The sequence below is a fragment of the Vulpes vulpes genome, chromosome 9, assembly GCF_048418805.1.
Source record: "Vulpes vulpes isolate BD-2025 chromosome 9, VulVul3, whole genome shotgun sequence".
NCBI classification, from domain to species: Eukaryota; Metazoa; Chordata; class Mammalia; order Carnivora; family Canidae; genus Vulpes; species Vulpes vulpes.
Window position 1 is genome coordinate 61,764,960 of NC_132788.1, and position 20,833 is coordinate 61,785,792.

The 20,833-nt window shown below is 45.1% G+C and overlaps 1 protein-coding gene and 1 pseudogene across 11 annotated transcripts in view; both read right to left on the minus strand.

Moving 5' to 3' along the window:
* Window positions 1–20,833, minus strand: part of MTMR14 (myotubularin related protein 14) — a 98,891-nt gene that overhangs the window by 30,888 nt on the left and 47,170 nt on the right. For 4 of the 11 annotated variants that reach the window (XM_072722197.1, XM_072722193.1, XM_072722191.1 and 1 more), the window contains exons 2-4: window positions 8,408–8,516; window positions 969–1,044; window positions 605–665 (exon numbers count right to left, since the gene is read on the minus strand). Coding sequence is in view for 3 of the 11 variants with exons in the window: in XM_026016997.2 (XP_025872782.1) it covers window positions 605–665; window positions 969–1,044; window positions 8,408–8,516; window positions 13,788–13,936; window positions 15,720–15,875 (551 nt within the window). In the remaining 8 variants the exon portion in view is untranslated. Of the gene's footprint in view, window positions 1–604; window positions 666–968; window positions 1,045–8,407; window positions 8,517–13,787; window positions 13,937–15,719; window positions 16,013–20,833 lie in introns of those variants that run through there. The other 7 variants (XM_026016997.2, XM_072722189.1, XM_026016995.2 and 4 more) reach the window with 4 other exon arrangements.
* Window positions 3,014–3,570, minus strand: LOC112933750 (large ribosomal subunit protein uL13 pseudogene; annotated as a pseudogene).

The following is a 20,833-nucleotide window of genomic DNA, read 5'->3' on the forward strand; positions in this document are numbered from 1 at the left end:
ACTTTCCACGGGTACAGACCATGCAAAGAAGCTTTTCCAAAATATCCTAAGATGTCACTTTCCAAAAACATTTGGAAAGGAGGTAGAAGAGTGTGAACCAGCCCATTTCCTCTCTTAAAGGGGGCCTAAAATACTTCTTTATATCAAGCTCTATTATGGCATAATCACAACTTGAACTGTGTAACATCTAGTCTCTAGGTCTCCCACATGGGGACTGTAGCCTTTGCCTTGTGCCTTGGTACCAGGTGTGCTGTGTGACACCTGTCAAGCTATCAGTATCCTGGTCACATCACGGTAACCACGAGGTTTGAAGACACACACAGATGTCTGAGCCCTGATTCAGACCTGCAGACCCTCGGGCTGAGATATTGCCTAGGAGTGAGACAGATGGCTCAGACGTCCAATAAAATCAGCTCTGGTGAGAAGCTATGGGATGGACCTTAATCACCCTATTTCAGGGGTATGGACTTAGCAGTGGAAGGAAAGGAACCAATGTACTCACCTGGACCCGTGATGAATATATACCACTGGTATGAAAATGCCCACCACTGGTCAGATACCCCATCCCCGATACAGCCCATATCCGTAACAATCTGGCACTGACCGAAGAGCGCAGTCCTCCTCTGTGATGTCCTCTGAATCTGCCCAGGCATCATCTGCACCCCCTGCCAGAGAAACCTGTCAGCACCAAGGCTGTTGCACAGGGCTCCACCCAGAGGCTTCCTGACCAAGCTCCTCTCACCCCAATCTATATCCATCTCCAAGGACAGCCCCCCCATCTCTCAGCATCACATGTCCCATATGGCTGGCAGGCAGTCTTCTTTACCACACGATCTCCTTGAGTGATGAAGGGAAGGCTCCTGCTCTCCTCCCAACTTGTCTGCACTCTCTACCTATGCCACTGTGGCGTGAGTGGCTATTCTCTACATCTGCGCTCTCGTTCTTAGAGGAGGTAGCTCGATATTCACCTGAGAAGATATAGTTGTAGCCAGTGCGTCCATACAGTTCTCCCCATCCAGCCAGGGTAGCAGACCTGCAAATGTGCTAGGAGAGAAACAGCATTTTCAGATGCTTTCCTGGGTTTTCTTGTTCTTCCAACTTTGTTGAGATATAATTGACATACAATACCGTGTAAGTTTAAGGTGTATAATATGCTGATCTATCTATAGATTGTAAAATCATTACCACCGTGGTGTTAGCTAACAGCTCTATCATGTCACACAATTCCCATTTCTTTTTTGTGATGGAAACATTTAAGATCATCTCTTTGCAACTTTCAAGCAAATAATATAATACTAACAACCATAATCACTCTGCTATACTTTAGATCCTCAAGTTTGTACCCTATGGCCAATGGTCAAGATGGTTTTCTCAAGTGTGCACAGTTAAAGGAACAACTGGGAGTCCATAGATTGTTCCAGGCCAAGCTTCTGGGTTCAGGAGCATTTCCCAAAGTCTTATCAGTATGGAGGCTACAGCAGCCAGTCTGAAGTATGACTAGAAATTTTTTTTTTTATGACTAGAATTTTTAATCTACATCCTGTCAAGGGAGCATCTCTCCCAAACAAGAGGCACCAGTGTTACTAAGAGTAATGGATAGATTTAGTGGCTGTCACATGTGTAGGTGCATAGATTCGATAGCGTAAATGGATGTGTGCTGGGCTTGGCACTGAAACATTTACACTATCTTCTCAGAGTTTTCAGTGAGCCCTGAGATAGATGTGGCAGGTGACATGCACTGTTGCTGCTTCACAGAAGGCAGGCATAGAGAGGTGAAGTGATAGGTAAGGCCATACTATGAGGGGTTAGCTGGGATTTGATTTAGACCCACCTACCTCCAAAGCCCGTGTGCTTATCATCATTTGAAACCGTTCAGCACAAGGATGAGTAACTGTGCTTCTATATATATTTTTTACTCTTTTCCTCATTACTTAAGGATCACTTTGGGAGTGAGAATCCTAGAAACTAGGCAACTGGCCTGAACTTCAAATATCTAATTTTAAGGTTGTATTGTTAATTAACTATGATGAGATCCAGTAGGGTTGAGGGAATGGGAGGAGACAGGTGGTAATGGGTGAACAAACTAGCCCAGAGTTTAGCTAAAGCTAGGGGTGGCAATGAGGTGGTGGCTGGGAGTTTACATGAGAGAGAGGGGCAGCTGCATGACAGAGATGGGTGACGTTCATTTCTGAATGGGTCACAGACTGGCAATGTTAAGCAGGTCCCTGGAAGACTGCAAAATACTACCTGAAGGCTTCTCCTCTACCTGTTGGATAATGGGAAAGAAACAGTTTTGTTGCTTAAGGAAAGGGGTGTGGGTGGGCATTATCAGGTCACCTTCCAGCTCTCTTGAAGTTTTGACAGCCTAGGAAAGGGGCAGGTAATAGAAAAGCAACCTGGATACAACCTAAGGCAGGGTATAGTGTTTTTTCAGCGCTGGGAACAAGAAGAAATTCATGGGAAGGTTGTCCTGGCAGTCTGCGATGAAGAACTTGGGCTGAGATTCCTGCTGGTCTGAGCAGGGGGGGCTCTCTCGTGGGGGCTGCTTAATTTTTTCTGGGTCCAAAAGCATTTTGAAAATCTGATGAAAATGATCAGCTGTACAGAAAAAAATATATGCATCACAGTTAACTTACATTTAGAGAGAGTTCCTGGACTGTCTCAAGTCCATCCATGGATCCACCTCTAGTCCCTGTTAAGAGCTACTCTAAGGGGATCCCTGGGTGGCGCAGCGGTTAGGCGCCTGCCTTTGGCCCAGGGCGTGATCCTGGAGACCCGGGATCGAATCCCATGTCGGGCTCCTGGTGCATGGAGCCTGCTTCTCCCTCTGCCTATGTCTCTGCCTCTCTCTCTCTCTCTCTCTGTGACTATCATAAGTAAATTTTTAAAAATTTAAAAAAAAATTAAAAAAAAAAAAGAGCTGCTCTAAGGAGACTAGCCCAATCATGAGGAGCAGGAAGTGGAAAACTGTAGGAGGGAAGTGTCAATCCCTAGGTTTTGTCAAGTGGGGAAGTCTGACTCCTGAGAGCAAGACAATAGGGGGCATTCAGCTGGTTTTAAGGGTTTGGTTTTTTGTGTTTGTGCGCATGCGCGCACATTTCCTTAGAAATAAACAGTTATATTGGGCTCAGACCATGGGTTTATGGGGCTTGAGGACCTCTGTGTATTTGTTGATTTTCTTCTCTAGGATCTTTCCAGCTTGTTTCTATAGCCCCAAGAGTGGCTTTTCCTTCTAGTAATGCATCTTGGCCTTCTCCTTCCTCTTCTCCTCCAGGGTGGCTGTTACTATCTGGTACTTCCAGCCAACCTCATGAGCCAGGTTTCCAAAGAAAGCAAAGTTTTATGTAGGCTTCAGACATACAAACTTGAGAGCAGCAAGAACCACTACCTGCTTTTTCCTGTCATAGGGTGGCAAGATCCCTTGAGGCGGTCCAAGGCAGCCTGGCTTTGCTTGGTTTTGTGGGGTAGCATGCCTCACACTATCTGCCAAAAGATGCACTCAGCAGTGGTAGGGGCCATAGGATGGGTTGGTATCCATCTACTTGCAGAGAAAGGCTAGGTACTTCAACTTGTTTCTGCAGAAATTGCCAGAAATATTGATGCCCTCACAGTGCATGACTACAATCCTCCAACCCAGCAGCACCTACTTGGCCACTATGGCCACCCGGCAGCCCAGGAGACAGCTTCTGCCATTGAGCACCAGGATCTGTTTCTCTGCCATCTTCAGCAGCCACCTGGGAAAGCCTGCTATGTTATCATGCCCACCCTCCCCCATCATCTAAGCTGCTAACACCAAATCTCACTCTTCTTTGCATTTTTTGTTGCAAGCAGACACACAGTCTTTGGCTCTGAAACTGTTTCTCAAACTCTTTCCTAGGTTTAGATACCTTTTTCTATCCCAGTTCTCTCATATCCCTTAGATCTGTCCTTGCCTTTTTAGTTAACTCAGGCAGCCAGACCTGGACCCAGAGGATTCAAGTAGATGGAAAAGACCAGGCAAGTTGGCTAACTTCCCAAGTGAGGCACTAACCCCTCTGAAGGAAGATTCTCAGGTGGTACCTGGCAGAAGCTGTACGTAATGCAGACTCTAACTCCTGACCCCTGCTCCTTCGTCTCATGGCTCCAAACTCCATCATTTCTGCACTTTAAGCTTAGCTCCTGACTGAAAAAGTAGGGTGCACTGTGAATGCTCTCCATTTATCTAATTGTGAGTGGCCTCTAATTCTGCATGAGGAATATGGTTCTGTAGGATTTGCTTATCTAGTAATCAACTTTGACACACAGATAAAAGTGGCAGATCAGGACAACCTGGGTGGTTGAATGTCTGCCTTTGGCTCAGGTCGTGATCCCGGGGCCTGCAATTGAGTCTCATATCAGGCTCCCCACAGGGAACCTTCTTCTCCCTCTGCCTGTATCTCTGCCTCTCTGTGTGTCTCTCATGAATAAACAAACAAAATCTTAAAAAAAAAAAAAAAAAAGTGGCTGACCTTTACTCCCCATCTCCTAAGGGAGGAAACAGAGAGGGATGCCTATAGGGGGCTCAGGGGCGTGATCCCGGGATCCAGGATTGAGTCCTGCATCAGGCTCCTTGCGGGGAGCCTGCTTCTCCTCCCTCCGCCTGTATCTCTGCCTCTTTTCTCTCTGTGTCTCTCATGAATAAATAAAATCTTAAAAAAAAAAAAAAAAAAAGGAGGAAACAGAGAAAGATGACTTGTCCCAATTTTTAAATGTTCAAAAGCCAGATACAAGTGTTGGGCGGGGGGGGGGGGATGGCACAGGAGAACATACTGCCCTTAAATGCTTGAACTGAGGTTTTTTTTTTTCCTTAAAGATTTTATTTATTTATTCATGAGACACACAGAGGCAGAGGGAGAAGTAGGCTCCCGATGGGGAGCCTTATGTAGGACTGATCTCAGGACCCCAGGATCACGACCTGAGCCAAAGGCAGACGCTCAACAGCTGAGCCACCCAGAAGCCTTTGAGTTTTTTTGTTTTTTTTTAATTTATTTATGATAGTCACAGAGAGAGAGAGAGAGAGGCAGAGACACAGGTAGAGGGGGAAGCAGGCTCCATGCACCGGGAGCCTGACGTGGGATTCGATCCCAGGTCTCCAGGATCGCGCCCTGGGCCAAAGGCAGGCGCCAAACCGCTGCGCCACCCAGGGATCCCTGAACTGAGTTTTTAAAAAATTTTTGATATTTATCTAATTTAACCCGATTATATCCCAAATGTTATGTCAACATATAATTACTTAAAAAATCATTCATATTTTACATTTTTTATACAAAATCTTTAATTAATTATTAAATTTTAAGATTTTACTTATTCATGAGAAACACAGAGGCAGAGACACAGGCAGAGGGAGAAGCAGGCTCCATGCAGGGAGCCCGAGGCGGGACTCGAGCCCAGGACTGCGGGATCATGACTTGAGCCAAAGGCAGGCACTAAACCACTGAGTACCCAGGGATCCCCTATACAAAATCTTTAAAATCCGATCTGTATTTTACACTTTTCAGCACATCTCAACTAGAATGTTTTACCTTTAGCATCTTTTTGACTAATTAAAAAAAAAAATTTGGGGGGGGGGGGGCGGGCGCAGCACGGGTGGCTCAGTGGTTTAGCACCACTTTCAGTCCAGGGCATGATCCTGGAGACCTGGGATCGAGTCCCATGTTGGGCTCCCTGCATGGAGCCTGCTTCTCGCTCTGCCTGTCTCCCTGCCTCATTCTCTCTGTGTCTCTCATGAATAAATAAATAAAATCTTAAAAAAATATGTATTTAAAAAAATTTTTTTAATTAAGTAATCTCTATGCCCAATGTGGGGCTCAAACTCATGACCCTGAAGTCAAGAGTCGCATGGTCTACTGACTGAGCGACCTGAGCTGCCCCTCTTTTAGCATTTAAAGGGAAAAGTAGTCCTGCCCCCAAATACAGTTGTGTTTAACAAAAAAAAAAAATTCCACATTGTTTCAGCTATAAATTGAAATAAAATCAAACATTTGGTTCCTCAGTTGCACTAGCCACACTGAACTGAGTTTTGAAGGAAGCAAGCACTTCTTAACACACCTGCCTTCCCCAACCTAGCAGAGGTCCTGCCTCTTAAGTACTGGTAATAAAAGCTGCTATCACTGTATTAGTTACCAAGTGCCTGCCGTGGGCCACACATTAGGAGGTGAGATCCCCATTTCACCACAGAACACGTTCTCCTACCTTTCCTAATCTCCCTCTCAACTGCCTATTCACTTGTCTGCCACTCACTGACCTCCAGGAGGACAAGGACTGCCTTATTCACCTCTGATTATGGCACTGAGGAAATGACAGACGTTCAAACACACAATTAGAGTGAAGCACATGGAAGGAGGTAAAAAGTGAGTGAACACTGATTGTTGTCAGGAGAAGCCAAAGGGTGTGAAACGGTATCACGCTGCCTGGACAAGAAGGTGTAAAAGGAGAAGAAAGCAGGATTAATGGTAAAGCCATCATAAACATCATATGCCAAGGACTCCTCAGCATAATCCCTCTAACTCACTGGCCTTCCTCTGAAATCAGATGGCTCAGGGCTCTTTTCTCAAAGGCATGCCTAGTCTGTAAGTGCAAACAATTTACCATTTAGCAACTCCACTTGTTCATCTGTTCAGGGTGGCATTTCCCAAACACATTCAGGAAAGTTCTTTACTCATCATGTGCAGAAAACTAGTGGAAACACAAGACCTAACAAAGCTACACAGGTCTCCCTGCTACAAAACATCTCAGAGTCTTTGTTATATAATGTACACATACCAACCAACGGACTTTATGAATGTGCAGCCTGGCAGTTGGGTCAAATCTAGTATTTAGAATTCCTTATCCACCATTTGACAGCGAATGCTTTTCAGGACCATATCCTTCAACTAGTGTTCTATGGAACACACCATGGCAAACACTGGTTTGAGTATTACTTATGTGATTTCTAGTGATAAGCACCATACACCATAGAGCGGTGGTCTTTAAACTGGAGTTCCAGTAATGTGCAGGAACATGACAGCTTTCCAAAGGGAGAGGGGGAACAAAAACCTGGAAGGTGATCAACTTCAGGAACTTCCATACAAGTTTTTCCCTAAAATCCATCTCTCCAAGGAAGCCTTCATTCAAGGCCCCCTTCCTAACTCCCCTTTCACATTTGCCCTTCTCCCATTTTATGGAAAGAACAGGCACAGAGGCCCAAACTAACCTCACATCTCTCCTCCTCACTGCCTTGGCACTCAACCACCCACACTGGGTAACCGCAGCTGGATTCTGCAAGCCACTGGGACCGCAGCGCATGCGCTCATGTATCTGCCAACTAGAGATTGGGTCTCCTCCCCTCCCCTCCTCCTAGCTCCCCCTACTTTAATGTGCTCCTCCCAGACTAATCCTCCTGAAAAAGCTACTTTCATCCTGTATTTCTCTGCTCAAAAATCACAATGCTCTCCTCGCAAATGTAAGCACCTTGGTCAGCATTCAGCCTCCTGCAATAAATCCCTTCCATCCTCTGGCCTGGCATGAACCTTCCACTCCAGTAAGGAGTCCTGGCCCCTCTTTTTCCTGTCTCCATGCCTTCCCCCATGTCGCCTGCTAGAAACACCCATCTGTCTGCCAGCTAGCCTTCTGTTTTTCCTGCAGTACTCTCAAGCTATGGCCTGCTCACTTAGACCATCAGTGAGTCACTCCACACTGCTGTCCCCAAGTTCCCCTTCACACCACACTGGAGGATCCTAAACTTCAGTGTGGTAGCCTGAGGGAACTCCAGATTAGGTCTTAATCTCAGCTCTCTTGGTAAACTTGGCAAAATTAATCACTTTGCTTCACCTGCAAAATGGGATCAATTACACCACAGGATTATAAAAAGACAGGTAAATGAGATCATACCAGGAAGCTAAGTTAACAACTGTCACTAGAGTTTATGCTCCATGTGGGTAAGAATTTTTGTCTACACACTGATGTACCATAAGGCCTGAAACATAATATTCAATAAGCATAGTAAATTACATGAATGAAAGAATGAATAACAATGTATTAACTTACTTGATCTAACCTATTCCATAAACCTTTGATGTAGGCATGATTATTATTTCCATTTTGTAGAGAAGATCTCTGAGGCCTTGTGGAGACAGGAAGTAACAGAGCCAGGATCTGCACCTAGGCAGTCTGGCTCCAGAACACAGGGTGGGGTACTCTGGTATGACTATCCCTTCCCTACATAGACTCCTTTGGAAGGTGGTTTAAGAATTGGTCTGTTTCTCCAGCCTGCTGTGCATAGCACCAGACACCAGGTAATCACTCAACACTTGGCTGGCAAACATCAAGAACAAGATGACCCTACACTTTCCATAAGCCATTTACCCCAGAAGAGGGTCCCAGGGAGTATGAGGCTATGGTGTATTCTTACCTTGCCTTTGAACAGGATCACTGGACAGACAAACCGTCCTCTGCACCTGGCCGTCTTGCTACGGTTGACAAGGTCTTGCAACTTGCTCACCTGCACAGTGCTCTGAAACCTAGGGCATAGGCAAGAGACAGGTCAGGCTTCTAAGGGGGTATTTTGTGTGTGTGTGTGTGTGTGTGTGTGTGTGTTCACAAGGACCCCACGTGAGGTCCGCAGATGTGTGTGTGAATATTCATTTGAAATTTACTAAATGGGGCAGCCCGCATGGCTCAGCGGTTTAGTGCTGCCTTCAACCCAGGGCATGATCCTAGAGTCCTGGGATCGAGTCCCCTGTCAGGTTCCCTACATGGAACCTGCTTCTCCCTCTGCCTGTGTCTCTGCCCCCCCCCCTCTCTCTCTCTGTCTCTCATGAATAAATAAATAAAATCTTTAAAAAAAAATGAAATTTACTAAATGCTTTAATCCCTAAATTCTAGATCATGGATATGCTAAGTTTTTCAGGAAAAGAAAAAACTGCTATATTACAGGTATTAAAATTTAAGTCATCCTGATTTTAGAATCTTTAAGATGGGAAGCCCCGGTGGCGCAGCAGTTTAGCGCCGCCTACAGCCCAGGGCATGACCCTGGAGTCCCGGGATGGAGTCCCACGTCAGGCTCTCTGCATGGAGCCTGCTTCTCCCTCTGCCTGTGTCTCTGCCTCTCTCTCTCTCTCTCTCTCTCTCTGCATCTCTATGAATAAATAAAATCTTAAAAAAAAAAAAAAAAAAGAATCTTTATGATGAATTAAATGAGCTGCTTTGAAGACTTGGTAGCCATAATCAAATCAAAAAATAAAATAAGAAAAAAAAAATAAAAATAAAATAAAATAAGAAAGGGTCTCTTATAGACTCACCTACCAATCCTGAACAAAATGCTTCAAATCAGCCAGGAAGCGCTTCTGATTGTACCAGAAAGGAGAGGCAGGACAGTTAAAAGAATGGAAAGCTATGCAGATTAAGTGAGTAGAAGGGAGGGAAGATGCCATGTTCCTTTTTTATAAGGGTTGAGCTTCCAGGTCAAGCCCTAAAGGGCATTTAATCCCTTCTATATCCTAATCCTTCTAGGCATCCATGTGTTATTGCATGGCACATGCATACAAATAATTGTTTCCGAATGAGTAAATTCAGCAACTCCTACACATCTGGGGTAACTTTTTAAGTCTATCTGGATGTTGTTGAGATTAATAAAGTCTTTTAAAAATACCACTGATTCCTTAGTAGTTTAGTGTTCATAGAAATATTCGCAAGTCATAGCTACTAAAAACATAATTACTATCAAGTGGGGGTCTGAAATTGAAGTTCAAAGAGGTTTTCAAATAAAAACCTGGACCAATAGTTTGATGATCTTGGAAAGATTACAAGGGGAGAAAGGAACAGAACTCACACTTCCCAAGGTGTATTTTTCTGTATGGTCTGATTTAAGACATTATTTTATAGTCTTTTTTTTTTTTTTTTTTTTCTTTTTTGAAGACAGGAAGAATGGCAAACTTGGAGCTGGGGTGCCTCTTCAATGTACTTGTAGGCTGGCACTGGCCACTGAGCCAGGCCCTAGAATGTCCCTGGCTCACTGATAACCAAGTTTTGCCACTTTCCCTCACTTGGTGTCTCTATGAAATAAAAAGGCACACCAGTACAAAATAATCCAACTCAGCTGCCAGAAGAATATGAAACAGCACATACAGCAGTGTCCACAGGACTCTCTTTGCCTTCTGGTGGCCCCAGGCCATGTTCACAAACCTGGTCAGCATCATCTATTGCAACAGAATCTCATTGAGTCACACTAGCAGCTTCCTCTGAGTTCTAAATGCCTTGAAACTGTGTTCAATTCTCCCAGGTTGAGACCTTCCATTTGGCAAACTCCTATGACCAAGACGGAGAACACACCAGCATTTCCCTTTTAGGGGCTCTTAGAACTTTTTTTTAAGATTTTATTTATTTACGTATGAGAGACACAGAGAGAGACAGAGACATAGGCAGAGGGAGAAGCAGGCTCCCTGCAAGGAGCCCGATGTGGGACTCAATCCCGGATCCCGGAATTATGCCCTGGGCCAAAGGCAGACCCTCAACGGCTGAGCCACACAGGCGTCCCTCAGCACTCTTTTAATGTAGAAGCAGGCATACCTCTTTTGGTTAGGCTAGCTAGTGGTTCATTTTGCTGGTTTCCCTACTCAAAGAATCAATTCAGTTTCCATTCTCAGTAGTTCCTGTTTTTATTTTTATCATCTCTTGGCCTTAGGATCTTTTCCTTAAAGTGCTAACCACTGAGCTGTGTCTGGCACATGATACTCAGATTTGAATGAATAAACGTAGGCTTGTGTATTTATGTTTGTCTTGTGGGACTGAGCTATTAACCTGTGCAATCTGATGCTATCTCCGGGTAGATAGTGTCAGAACTGAGCTGAATTGTAGGAAACCCAGCTAGAGTCTGATAACTGGTGGTGTGGGGGGCACCCCCAAACCCTCCCATGTAGGAATCAGATGTAGAACTTAACCATTATTCCCCAATGCCTCATCTGTACTCCCCTATTTCTGACTCTTGTTACACTGTTATTGCTTATTTATTGGTCTGTGTTAGCTATAAGACCTAAGAGTAGGGACTTCATCTATCTGGTAGGGCTTCCAAGTGGATTCCTGGAGACTGCCACGTGGCAGCAGCTCAATGAACACTTGTTGATAAACACATGTCTTGGCTGTCAGAGATTCCTGTCCAGGCTTCTATTCCCAGATGATGGGCTAAACTGGTGAGGTGGACTAAGAGAACTAAACCACCTCCTGAATCCAGTTCTACCCTGGGTAATGTGGTCTAATTAGTGTCCTATTAACACCAAAGCCAGGTATGTAAAGAAGCAAAAACTTCTGTTTTTTCCCCCAAAACATGGATATACTCCTTTCTCTTCAACTAAAAGGCAGTGCCCACTCAAAATTACTTCAAGGCCTTACCAGAAGTAAAAAAGTAAAAACAAAGTTTTTAGTAAATCCTCTAGGATTATGAATATACCACCATGGCCCTAGCCTAGAAGATGCGACCCTGCTGGTAAAAGAACGGTGGCAGTGGCAAAGAAAAGGCAGAGAGGCGCACAGAGCAGAGTGAAGACCCGAATTTTAAAACCACCCTGCTTCCTATTTTGGTGATCTCTGGGAAAGGCAAGTTACTTTTCTGGGTTTTTTTTTTTTTTTAATAATTTTATTTATTTATTCATGAGAGAGAGAAAGTCAGAGACACAGGCTGAGAGAGGAGAAGCAGGCTCCCTGTAGGGAGCCCGATACAGGACTCGATCCCAGGACTCCAGGATCATGCCCTGAGCCAAAGGCAGACGCTCAACTACTGAGCCACCCAGGCGTCCCACTTCTCTGGGTTTTAACTTTCTCTTTGGTACAATGGAAGTGATACCACCTACTTCACTGGGTAGTTGCAGGACTTGAGTGAGCTAGCGCATGAAACCCTAACACCTGCGAAGTGTCAGGCACTCAGCTGACTTTCATTTCCTCTTCCTTAAGAATCAGCACTGAGCTGTTTTCCTTCCAGGAAAAGCTTCTGTGAGGCAACCAAGATTGAGTTCCTTAATGTACTTCTACTACATCTACATGGTGGGGTGGCATCACCTGGGAGCTTGTGAGAAAATGCAGAAACTCAGACCCTACTCCAGACCTACTGAGTCAGATTTTGCACTGTCACTAAAAGCACAGGTGGTTTGCTCATAGTCTAGCTGAAGCAGCACCACCTTGAGCACAGTTGAGTTTAATATCAGAATGCAATCAGGGCACCAAGGTAAAACCATCAGCCAGCACTGAATAGGTTAAAGAGGAGGGCAAGGAAAAAGATCTTGTTTAGAAACTTTAGCTTAAGGGCATACAGATGTTGAGCCTACCTAATTGTGGAAGAAGTTAGAAAGAGAAACCATATACAACGGAGCCATAATAAAGCCCAAATCTTTAGGCTCAGAGACCCCTGGAGTTCTTCAATTATATGACTGGGGATATAATACAATTTCTATGAACTACAAACGATTTGTTTTTCTAATACGTTCATTTTTCTCAGTGAGCCCCACCACAACTTCATGAGATGGCACACTTAATAGACATTACATTTTACAGATAAGGAAATTAAGGCTTAGTCCTTAAACTCCTCTAGTGATTCCTCTCTGGAGAGCCTTCTGTGGCTCCCTGTGGCCTACAGCAGTGGTTCTCAGGCTATAGCTTATGTTAAGACTCCTCTACGGAGTTCTCTAAGAAGGTAGATTCTGGAAATTCTGATTCAGGGGCCCTAAAATCTGTGATTTTAGTGAGTGCTCAGGGGATACTAGCACAATAAAACGACTAATATCCACAAGTCCACACTCCTTGGCCTAATGATCAAGATCACAGACAAACTGGTCTTTTAGGACATGTCAGGATTGCTGTTCATCCTTCCAGTTCCAGCTGAAGAGGATTTCTACCATGGACTCTTCCCAAACACACACACTCCAGGCAGAATTAACCATTCACTCATCACAACATTGCATCTACAGGGCCGTGCTTTCACAGATACTGTTAACAACAGCTCCTGGATTCTCTTAGAATCAGCAGCAAGCATGGAGACTAAGGGAATAAACTTTGAGATCACATGAGCCTGGAACCTCAATGCAGTGATTATTTTATTAGTGTCAAACAACTGCCACCATTTACTGACTACCTTTGGGTTCTATCCTGTGCTGGGTGCTTTCTATATACTTTTATGTGACCTGTTGTTACCCAGAGAAAGCACTCAGACCTTGGTAGGCCCTCAATAAATGGTAGCTCTTACTCCTCTTACAATAAACACGCCAGACTAGTAGCCCCACTTATCATCTGGGATCACACTAGCCACTTTTCTAAACAGAGGTAGAGACTGACTAATGAGAAAACTAAGAGATAAAATAACTTGCCCAAGTTACTTACACAGCCAGCATGTAAACCCAAGCAGTCTGACTCCAGACCTCAGGCTCCTAAGCTCTACATATGGTTAAGTGCTCTTAAGCATATCAACAACACAGTATAGCCTCTCCCACCCCCACTCTCTTAAAAAAAGGACACTACGGTTCAGAATGGTGGGGTGTGAAGTAAGCTGTCTTAGGTCAGTGAGTCCAAGGGTAGAGGGAGAAATAGAAGTCCAGGACTGTGACTTCCAACCATTCATTCTATTCGATGCTGCTTCATCGATATAACTTATCAAACCCTGAATGAAACAAAGACGCCAATACTCTTTCACACCTGGGGAAAGTGAGTCTATCCCTCCCGGTTCCCCACCCAGTTACAGACTTCCTGACTCTGGGGATGAGCTGTCAGAGCCTCCCCAGACAGGCACACTCTAGTTACATGATGCTCACGTGTCTTTCTCCTTCTCAGAACTTTCATACTCCAGGAACACGATGTGCTGGGGGTAGTGGCCACAGATATCCCCATTCACATTTTGGATCACACTGTAACAGTAGTCTCGGCCAAACAGCTCCAGACATCTCTTCTCAATGCGCTCAACCTGCACAGAGGAGGAGACCTGAGCATAAAGAAGATTCTGGGATTCTGAGTATGAGAATTCGGCAGTTTGTGACCTGCAGTGGTCACTGGGAATGACATGTGCCTCTGTGATTATTATTTAATGCCAGGAAGAGACACTTTGCTGGGACACAGGCCCTAGATGTTAGTTCATTAATCTATATATGATATGCTTTGGGGAGGGTCTCTGAACCACTCAATGTTGCAGTGAAACTGCTAAGATTTGAAGGGAAGGGTTACATTTTCATTAGATTTTTAAGGTGGTCTGCAATCCGTAAAATATTAAGAACTCTTAGGTTACTTTAACTAGCATTAATCCATTATCTTCCCTTGACTCCAGATTACTCCCCATTCTCTAGCTATAGACAAGTACCTAGACACTCTAGTTAGTGTACGGAGTAAAAGCTACAGACAAGGTTGTCTCCCCACACTCCATTTATTTATCAACTAAAAGGACCAGTTCTCCTTAAAAGTGCTTGTTTAGGTCACAGTTCAGGGAAAGGTCCACTAGAAAAAAGGTGTAAGACGCACAGTTATCTTCACAAGTCTGCAAGAGATTGGGAAGCCTGGGGAGGCTTTGAGGCCAGCTGAAGTGAAAGTTAGGTATAACTTAACCCTAACCTTTAGGGATGTCAGATGGAAGAGGGGCTCAGCAAGCCACTGACCCTCTACCGCCACTCAAAAGACCAATGGAGAGGAAAAAACTCATAGTGGCTTATACTAGGAATTTTCAAATTTTAAGATGCAGGAGAGTCATTAAGCAGCCTATTGAAAAACGCAAAGTCCAGGTTCCCACCCTCAGAAATTCTGACTCAGTAGAACTGGATGGGACCCAGGAACCTTTATTTTTGACAAGCACCCCAGACAATGCTGAAACAGGTGGTCCTCAGGCTAAGTTGTGAAAACCACTTGGTTGTTTGGAGAGTGGGAAAGTCCCATCGTTACCGAAGTCTTCCCTAGGTTACTCCAGAGAGTAGCAGGATGCCAACTGCAGGATAATCCAGCAAGCAACAACCCCTCAAGCCAAACCAGAGTTTCATGGCCCAGAATGGAACAGAATCCCACTGAAAAGCCTGATGCTAAACCTGCCAAAAGCACATGGGGAATAAGAGATAGGGGGATCCTCAAGATTCCCATTTGAATGCCAAACAGTGCCTTGGATGGGAATGGCCTTACCAGGCTGGATGCCTTCCAGGTCTGGATAAGGAGACTGAAGGGAATCCCAAGGGTAGGAAAAAGAGGAACTGAGACTTACTTCTGATAAGCGAATAGAGTGAGTGTGGGCTGTTTTCCTAATTTTTAGGGGAAAGAAAGGGACAGGCCTAAGTGTAAAGTCATGCTAAGGCTGAATTTGGAAGCAACACATTCGGTCCCTCTGTGACCTCTCACCCGGAGCAATCCTCAGACTTTTCTTTTCTTTTCTTTTCTTTTTTTTTTTTTTTTTTTACCATCTCAGCCTGGGGGCTTTTGTATCCACAACTGACGCACGGGAATAACCCCCGTCAGTTTCCCCTAATGTCTGAACGCAGTCCCTCAGCTCTGATCCTTCACCACCAAACGCCTTTGTCTCGCACCAAAGGGCATCCTTCCTTGGCTCATTCCGACCCTCGTTTCTCCTTTTGCAGTTTCTGAACCCGAACTCTACCCTCCGGGTCCAGACCCTGGGAGCTTCCCTCTCTTTCCTCTGACCTCTGACCTCAGCCCCTCCTCCGTAACTTTTCAAGCCAACCAGCTTCCCTTTGTAGTCACCACACCTCCAAACTCACCTTAGAGCCGCCCGTCCCGCTGCAGTCCTTGGCCCGGTACTGAGTCCGGGAGAACTCCTCCAGCAGCTCCCCGAGCCCCGGCTCCTGCGGCGGCGGGCTGCCCGAAGAAGCCGACGGCCCCGCCGAGGCGGCGGCGGCGGCCCTAGCGCCCGCCATGGCCCAGCCCCGCGTCCCCTTCGGTGCCCCGCGTTCCCCTCAGCGCGCCTCAGCCCTGCCCATGGCACCTGGAGACACCGACTCAGAGCCCGGAACCTCCCGAGCAGCCTCAGCCACCGCCTTCCCTTCCCACTTCCGGCCCCGCCCCACCCCGCCGGATGTTTACTTCGGCCCTGGCCAATCGGAGCCCGGGACTCGCACCCCGCCCCGTGGCTGCCGGCCCGCCCCCAAGTGAGGAGCGATCCAAGTGGTCTGGGGGGAGGGAGCCCCGGCCCCGCGCAGATACCTCTTGCCTCCGCCCCTCGGGGTTTCCCCTGGGGAAGCCGGGCTAAACCATTGGTGCTGCGGGAGGGGGGTTCGTGCGGGAACCGGGAGGAAGGAACTATGGGGATGAGCCCGAGGAGGGCTGGGATACACCCTTACAGGGCGAGGAGGCGGCCAGGCGCGGAGGCAACCCTCGTTAGTGTGGCAGTCGTGATAATAACACTAAGTGAAAATAAAGCTGCGTTTCATGAGACAAGTTTTGCACGGCCCCTCACAACGTCCCTGCGACTATCGTGCACCTATGGACAAGCTCGTGTTATCAAAGAAGGAAACGGGAGTCATGACTTGAAATTCTAGGATTGGAAAGCACCATATTTTTCTTTTTTTTTCTTTTTTTCTTTTTTTTGTTAATGCAACATTTCAAACACAGAAGTGGAGAGAGTAGTATAAGGGCCCCCTCACGTATCCATTAGTCGGTTTGAGCAATGATCAACACGTGCCAATCTGGTTTAATCCATCTTTTCCCCCATCCAGTTGAGTAATTCTATGGCAAATCTCATGATTTCATCTGTGAATATTTCAGTATTTACGTCTAACAGATTAGTAGTGTTACAAAATGATTTAAAAAAAAAAAGTCTAGGAGTGTTAAAAAACAAAATTCAAGTAAATTTGGCTTCAATCAACTAATTTATGAACCCGACAGGATCCTAGGTAACAAGTAGAAAGGAGCTCTGCGAAACTGTACAAAATGGAAGGATTTTATAGTCAGAAGGTGGGACAAGAAAGTTAAAAGAGCGGGTCGTTCATCAGTTGATCTTTCCTGATGGGAAGACAGGGGGGTCTTATTAAAGTGCAGATTACCTCACTAAGGCTGATCAGGAAATTCCCCAATAATTGGTTTAAAATTAGATTCTGGGAGAAGCTGAAACTGCAGCCAGGATAGGTTTTAAGCCTTGATCGTGTTTAGCAAAAGTGACTCCGCATGGGGCCTGTTGTTTCTTTTTAACAGGTGATACAAATAAACTTTACTTAATTAATACCTCCTGAAGCAGGCAGTCTCTGGTCCTCTTGAGTCCGGAGAACTGCAAAATGGGGCGGGAGGCAAGAAGCTTTTATAGGATAAAAAAATAAGGAACAAGGAAGAGAAAAAAAATAGAAAATAGATAAAAAACAAGGAAGGAAGTATAGAGCCCGAATTGGCTTGTAGCCAGGGCAAAGGGATGCAAGAGTAGCAGACTCTGGGGGATCCCAAACAGACTAGGTTCAGCTGCTGGCCGCTGACAAAATCCAAAGGCAGAGCAACTGAGTGGTAGTGAAAGGAGAGGAATTTACTTCAGCGGGACCAACAGAGGGAAGACAGCTGACTAGCATCTCAAAGACTCTCCAACATGCCAAAAACTTCCAGGTTTATATAAGGAAAATGTGGGACAAAAGTTGGTGGATACCTAAGACAGTAAAATTATGGTCAATCATTGTCATGGGTGCGGTCCGGCTGGCTGGGGCAGCCCTTATTGAGGACTTGAGGTAGTTGTGGTTACCAGCATCCGATACTTTGCCTGCAAAAGTCTTTTGCTTGAGTTAAGAAATAAACTGGAGGGGCACCTGGGTGGTTCAGTGGTTGAGTGCCTTGGGCTCGGGTCTTGGTTCTGGGATCGAGTCCCATATCGGGCTCCCCACAGGAAACCTGCTTCTCTCTCTGCCTGTGTCTCTGCCTCTCTCTGCCTCTCTCTGTCTCTCATGAATAAATAAATAGAATCTTAAACTGGAAAGAAGAACCTAATCAATTCGAAAGTTTGCGGTCACAACGGAGTGGGTTGAAGTCCTCTTTCAGGTTTGGTGCTTGGGGATTGGCTGACTAAAGCTATTGTGTTTCTGGTCAAGCAGAGCATTTACAGGGAGACGAAAGTTCTGAGTTTCTGTTTGTTAACCTGGTAGTCAGAATGGTTCTATCTTAAGGCTAAGAATTTACTTAACCCGTTTCCCTTTTTGATCATCCTCTTGAATGGTTTGATTTTAAAACATATTAGTATAAACTCTCAGTTACCATTGTCTCTTCAGGTCTCAGTATAGTATTCACAAAAGATATCAGGATTGTATTCTTGGAACTGGTTAAGTTCTCCTGTTTTCTGTTGTCATTCCAGTTAAAAATCATTTTTGGATGATCAATGGCTGCACACATGTATTTAAAACTTTTGGGAGAAAAAAAAACTTTTGGGAGAATGTAACATATAGGGAGACAGTAATAATGATTTTTTAAAATAAGACACAGGCAGAGGGAGAAGCAGGCTCCCCATTGGGAGTCTGATGCGGGACTTGATCCCGGGACCCTGGGATCATGACCTGGGCCAAAGGCAGAAGTTCAACCACTGAGCCACCCAGGTGTCCTGACAGTGATAGTTATTACCAAAAAATAATATTCATGATCCAAGCCAGCCAGAATACTGAGAATATTTAAGCCAGTTGGCTTGTTTATGTATTTTGCATATTTCATGTAACTGTGTCTCCACTTCCGCAGAAGTGTTTATCCAGAAACTGAGGCACTGGAAATCAGGAAGAAGTCTGTCACAAGCAGAAAGAACTGTAGGATTACTAGCAGCATAGCAAATCTTTACAGGTGAGGGGAAGGGAAAAGGTCGAGAAAAGAATCATTAATGTAGAGGCCATTTTTAGGCAAATAGGTGTGAGCAATGGAATGTAGAAAGAGACCACATCGACCCCCTGGCCCAATACAGACAGGCCCCTTCAGGTGACCCACATCAAAATGGCCATAGGCCCTACGAACCAATGGGCTACTTACAACCAGGCATGGTTAACAAAAAAGGGAAAATACCATGCCGCCATACTTCCTCACCTTCCACCTTTGAAAACAGCTCCCAGGAGGCCTAAGTGGCTCAGTTAGCTAAATGTCTGCCCTCGGTTCAGATCCTGATTAAGGGTCCTGGAATCAAGCCTCATGTTAGGCTTAGGCTCCCTGCTCAGCGGGGAGCCTGCTTTTCTCTCTCCCTCTGCCCTTTCCCCCTGCTCATGCTTGCTCTGTCTGTCCCTCTCTCTCAAATAAATAAATAAGATCTTTAAAAAATAAATAAAAAGAGCTCCCACCTACTGCCTCATTGCAGACAGTCTTTCCTCTGCTGTCTTGACTGCCACTCCCTTGCAGTGTATTCAATAAGATTCTATCCCCTTTGTTCTGGCTCAGGTGAATCCTTTCACCGTCCAGGCCACTGGCTTCTACCTGATTGACACCCCACATTTGGGGGCCCCCACCTGAGAGAGACACCATAATAAAGAGACCTTCAGGGACGCCTGAGTGGCTCAGTGGTTGAGTGTCTGCTTCGCCTCGGTGTGATCTCGAGGTCCCAGGATCCAGTCCCACACTGGGCTCCCTGCATGGAGCCTGCTTCTTCCTCTGCCTGTGTCTCTGCCCCTCTTTGTATCTCAAATGAATGAATAAATAAAATCTTAGGAAAAAAAAAGAGAGACCTTCATAGTGTAAGGATTAGGAAAAGGATGGTCAGAAAGGGAGGGAGAAATGGAAAGAAACGTCTTTGATCCAACTTCTTGGGAGGAAGCAGTCTACCTTGATGTCAGCTGCTTCTCCTCCTAATCAATTTGCTTTTGAGGTCTTTAACATTCACACAGGACCAGATGTCAAGTGGCACCTTCTTCAGTTGGGAAATAATCACCCAAGTTTTGACACTTTGTAATTTGGCAGTGGTGTCAGTGGTCAACAGTACTTGATAGAGTCCTTTTCATGAATCTCACTTGCAAAAGCATTGGAGTAATTTAATAACTATCTGCAAATGACAAAAGATTTTAAAATGCCTATGCTTAAAGATCTGATGATACTTAAGGGCATCTGGCTGGCTCAGTCAGTAGAGCATGTGACCCTTAATATCAGAGTCAAGCCCCACATTGAGTATGAAGCCTACTTAAAAAAAAAAAATCTGATGATAATTATAATGGAATCGGCAAGAAAATTTGCTCATTTCAATGGCATAAAAATTTTTTAAATGATTCCTGAAATTTAAATGGTAACATTAAGCCAGGGTCTATCAGATTTTATACAAGTTCTGGAACACTTCTGTTAAAAACACACCCATACAAATATAAACCAAGGAGATTAAACATCATTTCCTACACTTCTTTGCAATTTAATAAATCAAACCTAGTTTATAGCGAGAGAGAACAAATCTTTTGAGGTGTTCTAGGGACCCTCTGAGATTCTCAAAGTTAGTTCAAGGTTTTAAAAAAAACCAACTTCTTTTAGATTTTGATTTGGGAGAAGCTTGTCAAAAATATCCACTTAGGGGCAGCCCGGGTAGCTCAGCAGCCCAGGGGGTGATCCTGGAGACCCAGGATCGAGTCCCACGTTGGACTCCTTGCATGGAGCCTGCTTCTCCCTCTGCCTGAGTCTCTGCCTCTCTCTGTGTGTGTCTCTCATGAATAAATAAATAAAATCTTAGAAAAAAAATCCACTTAGGGGTGATTGGCTGGGTCAGTTGGAGGAGCATGTGACTCTTGATCTCTGGGTCATGAGTTTGAGCCCCACATTGGGTGTAGAGATTACTTAAATAAGTAAACTTTTTCCCAAAAAATGTATTTATTTATTTGAGAGTATGTGTGAGCTCACAAGTGGAGGGAGGGGCAGAAGAAGAGAATCTTCAGTCAGACTTCCCATTGAGCGGAAAGGCTGG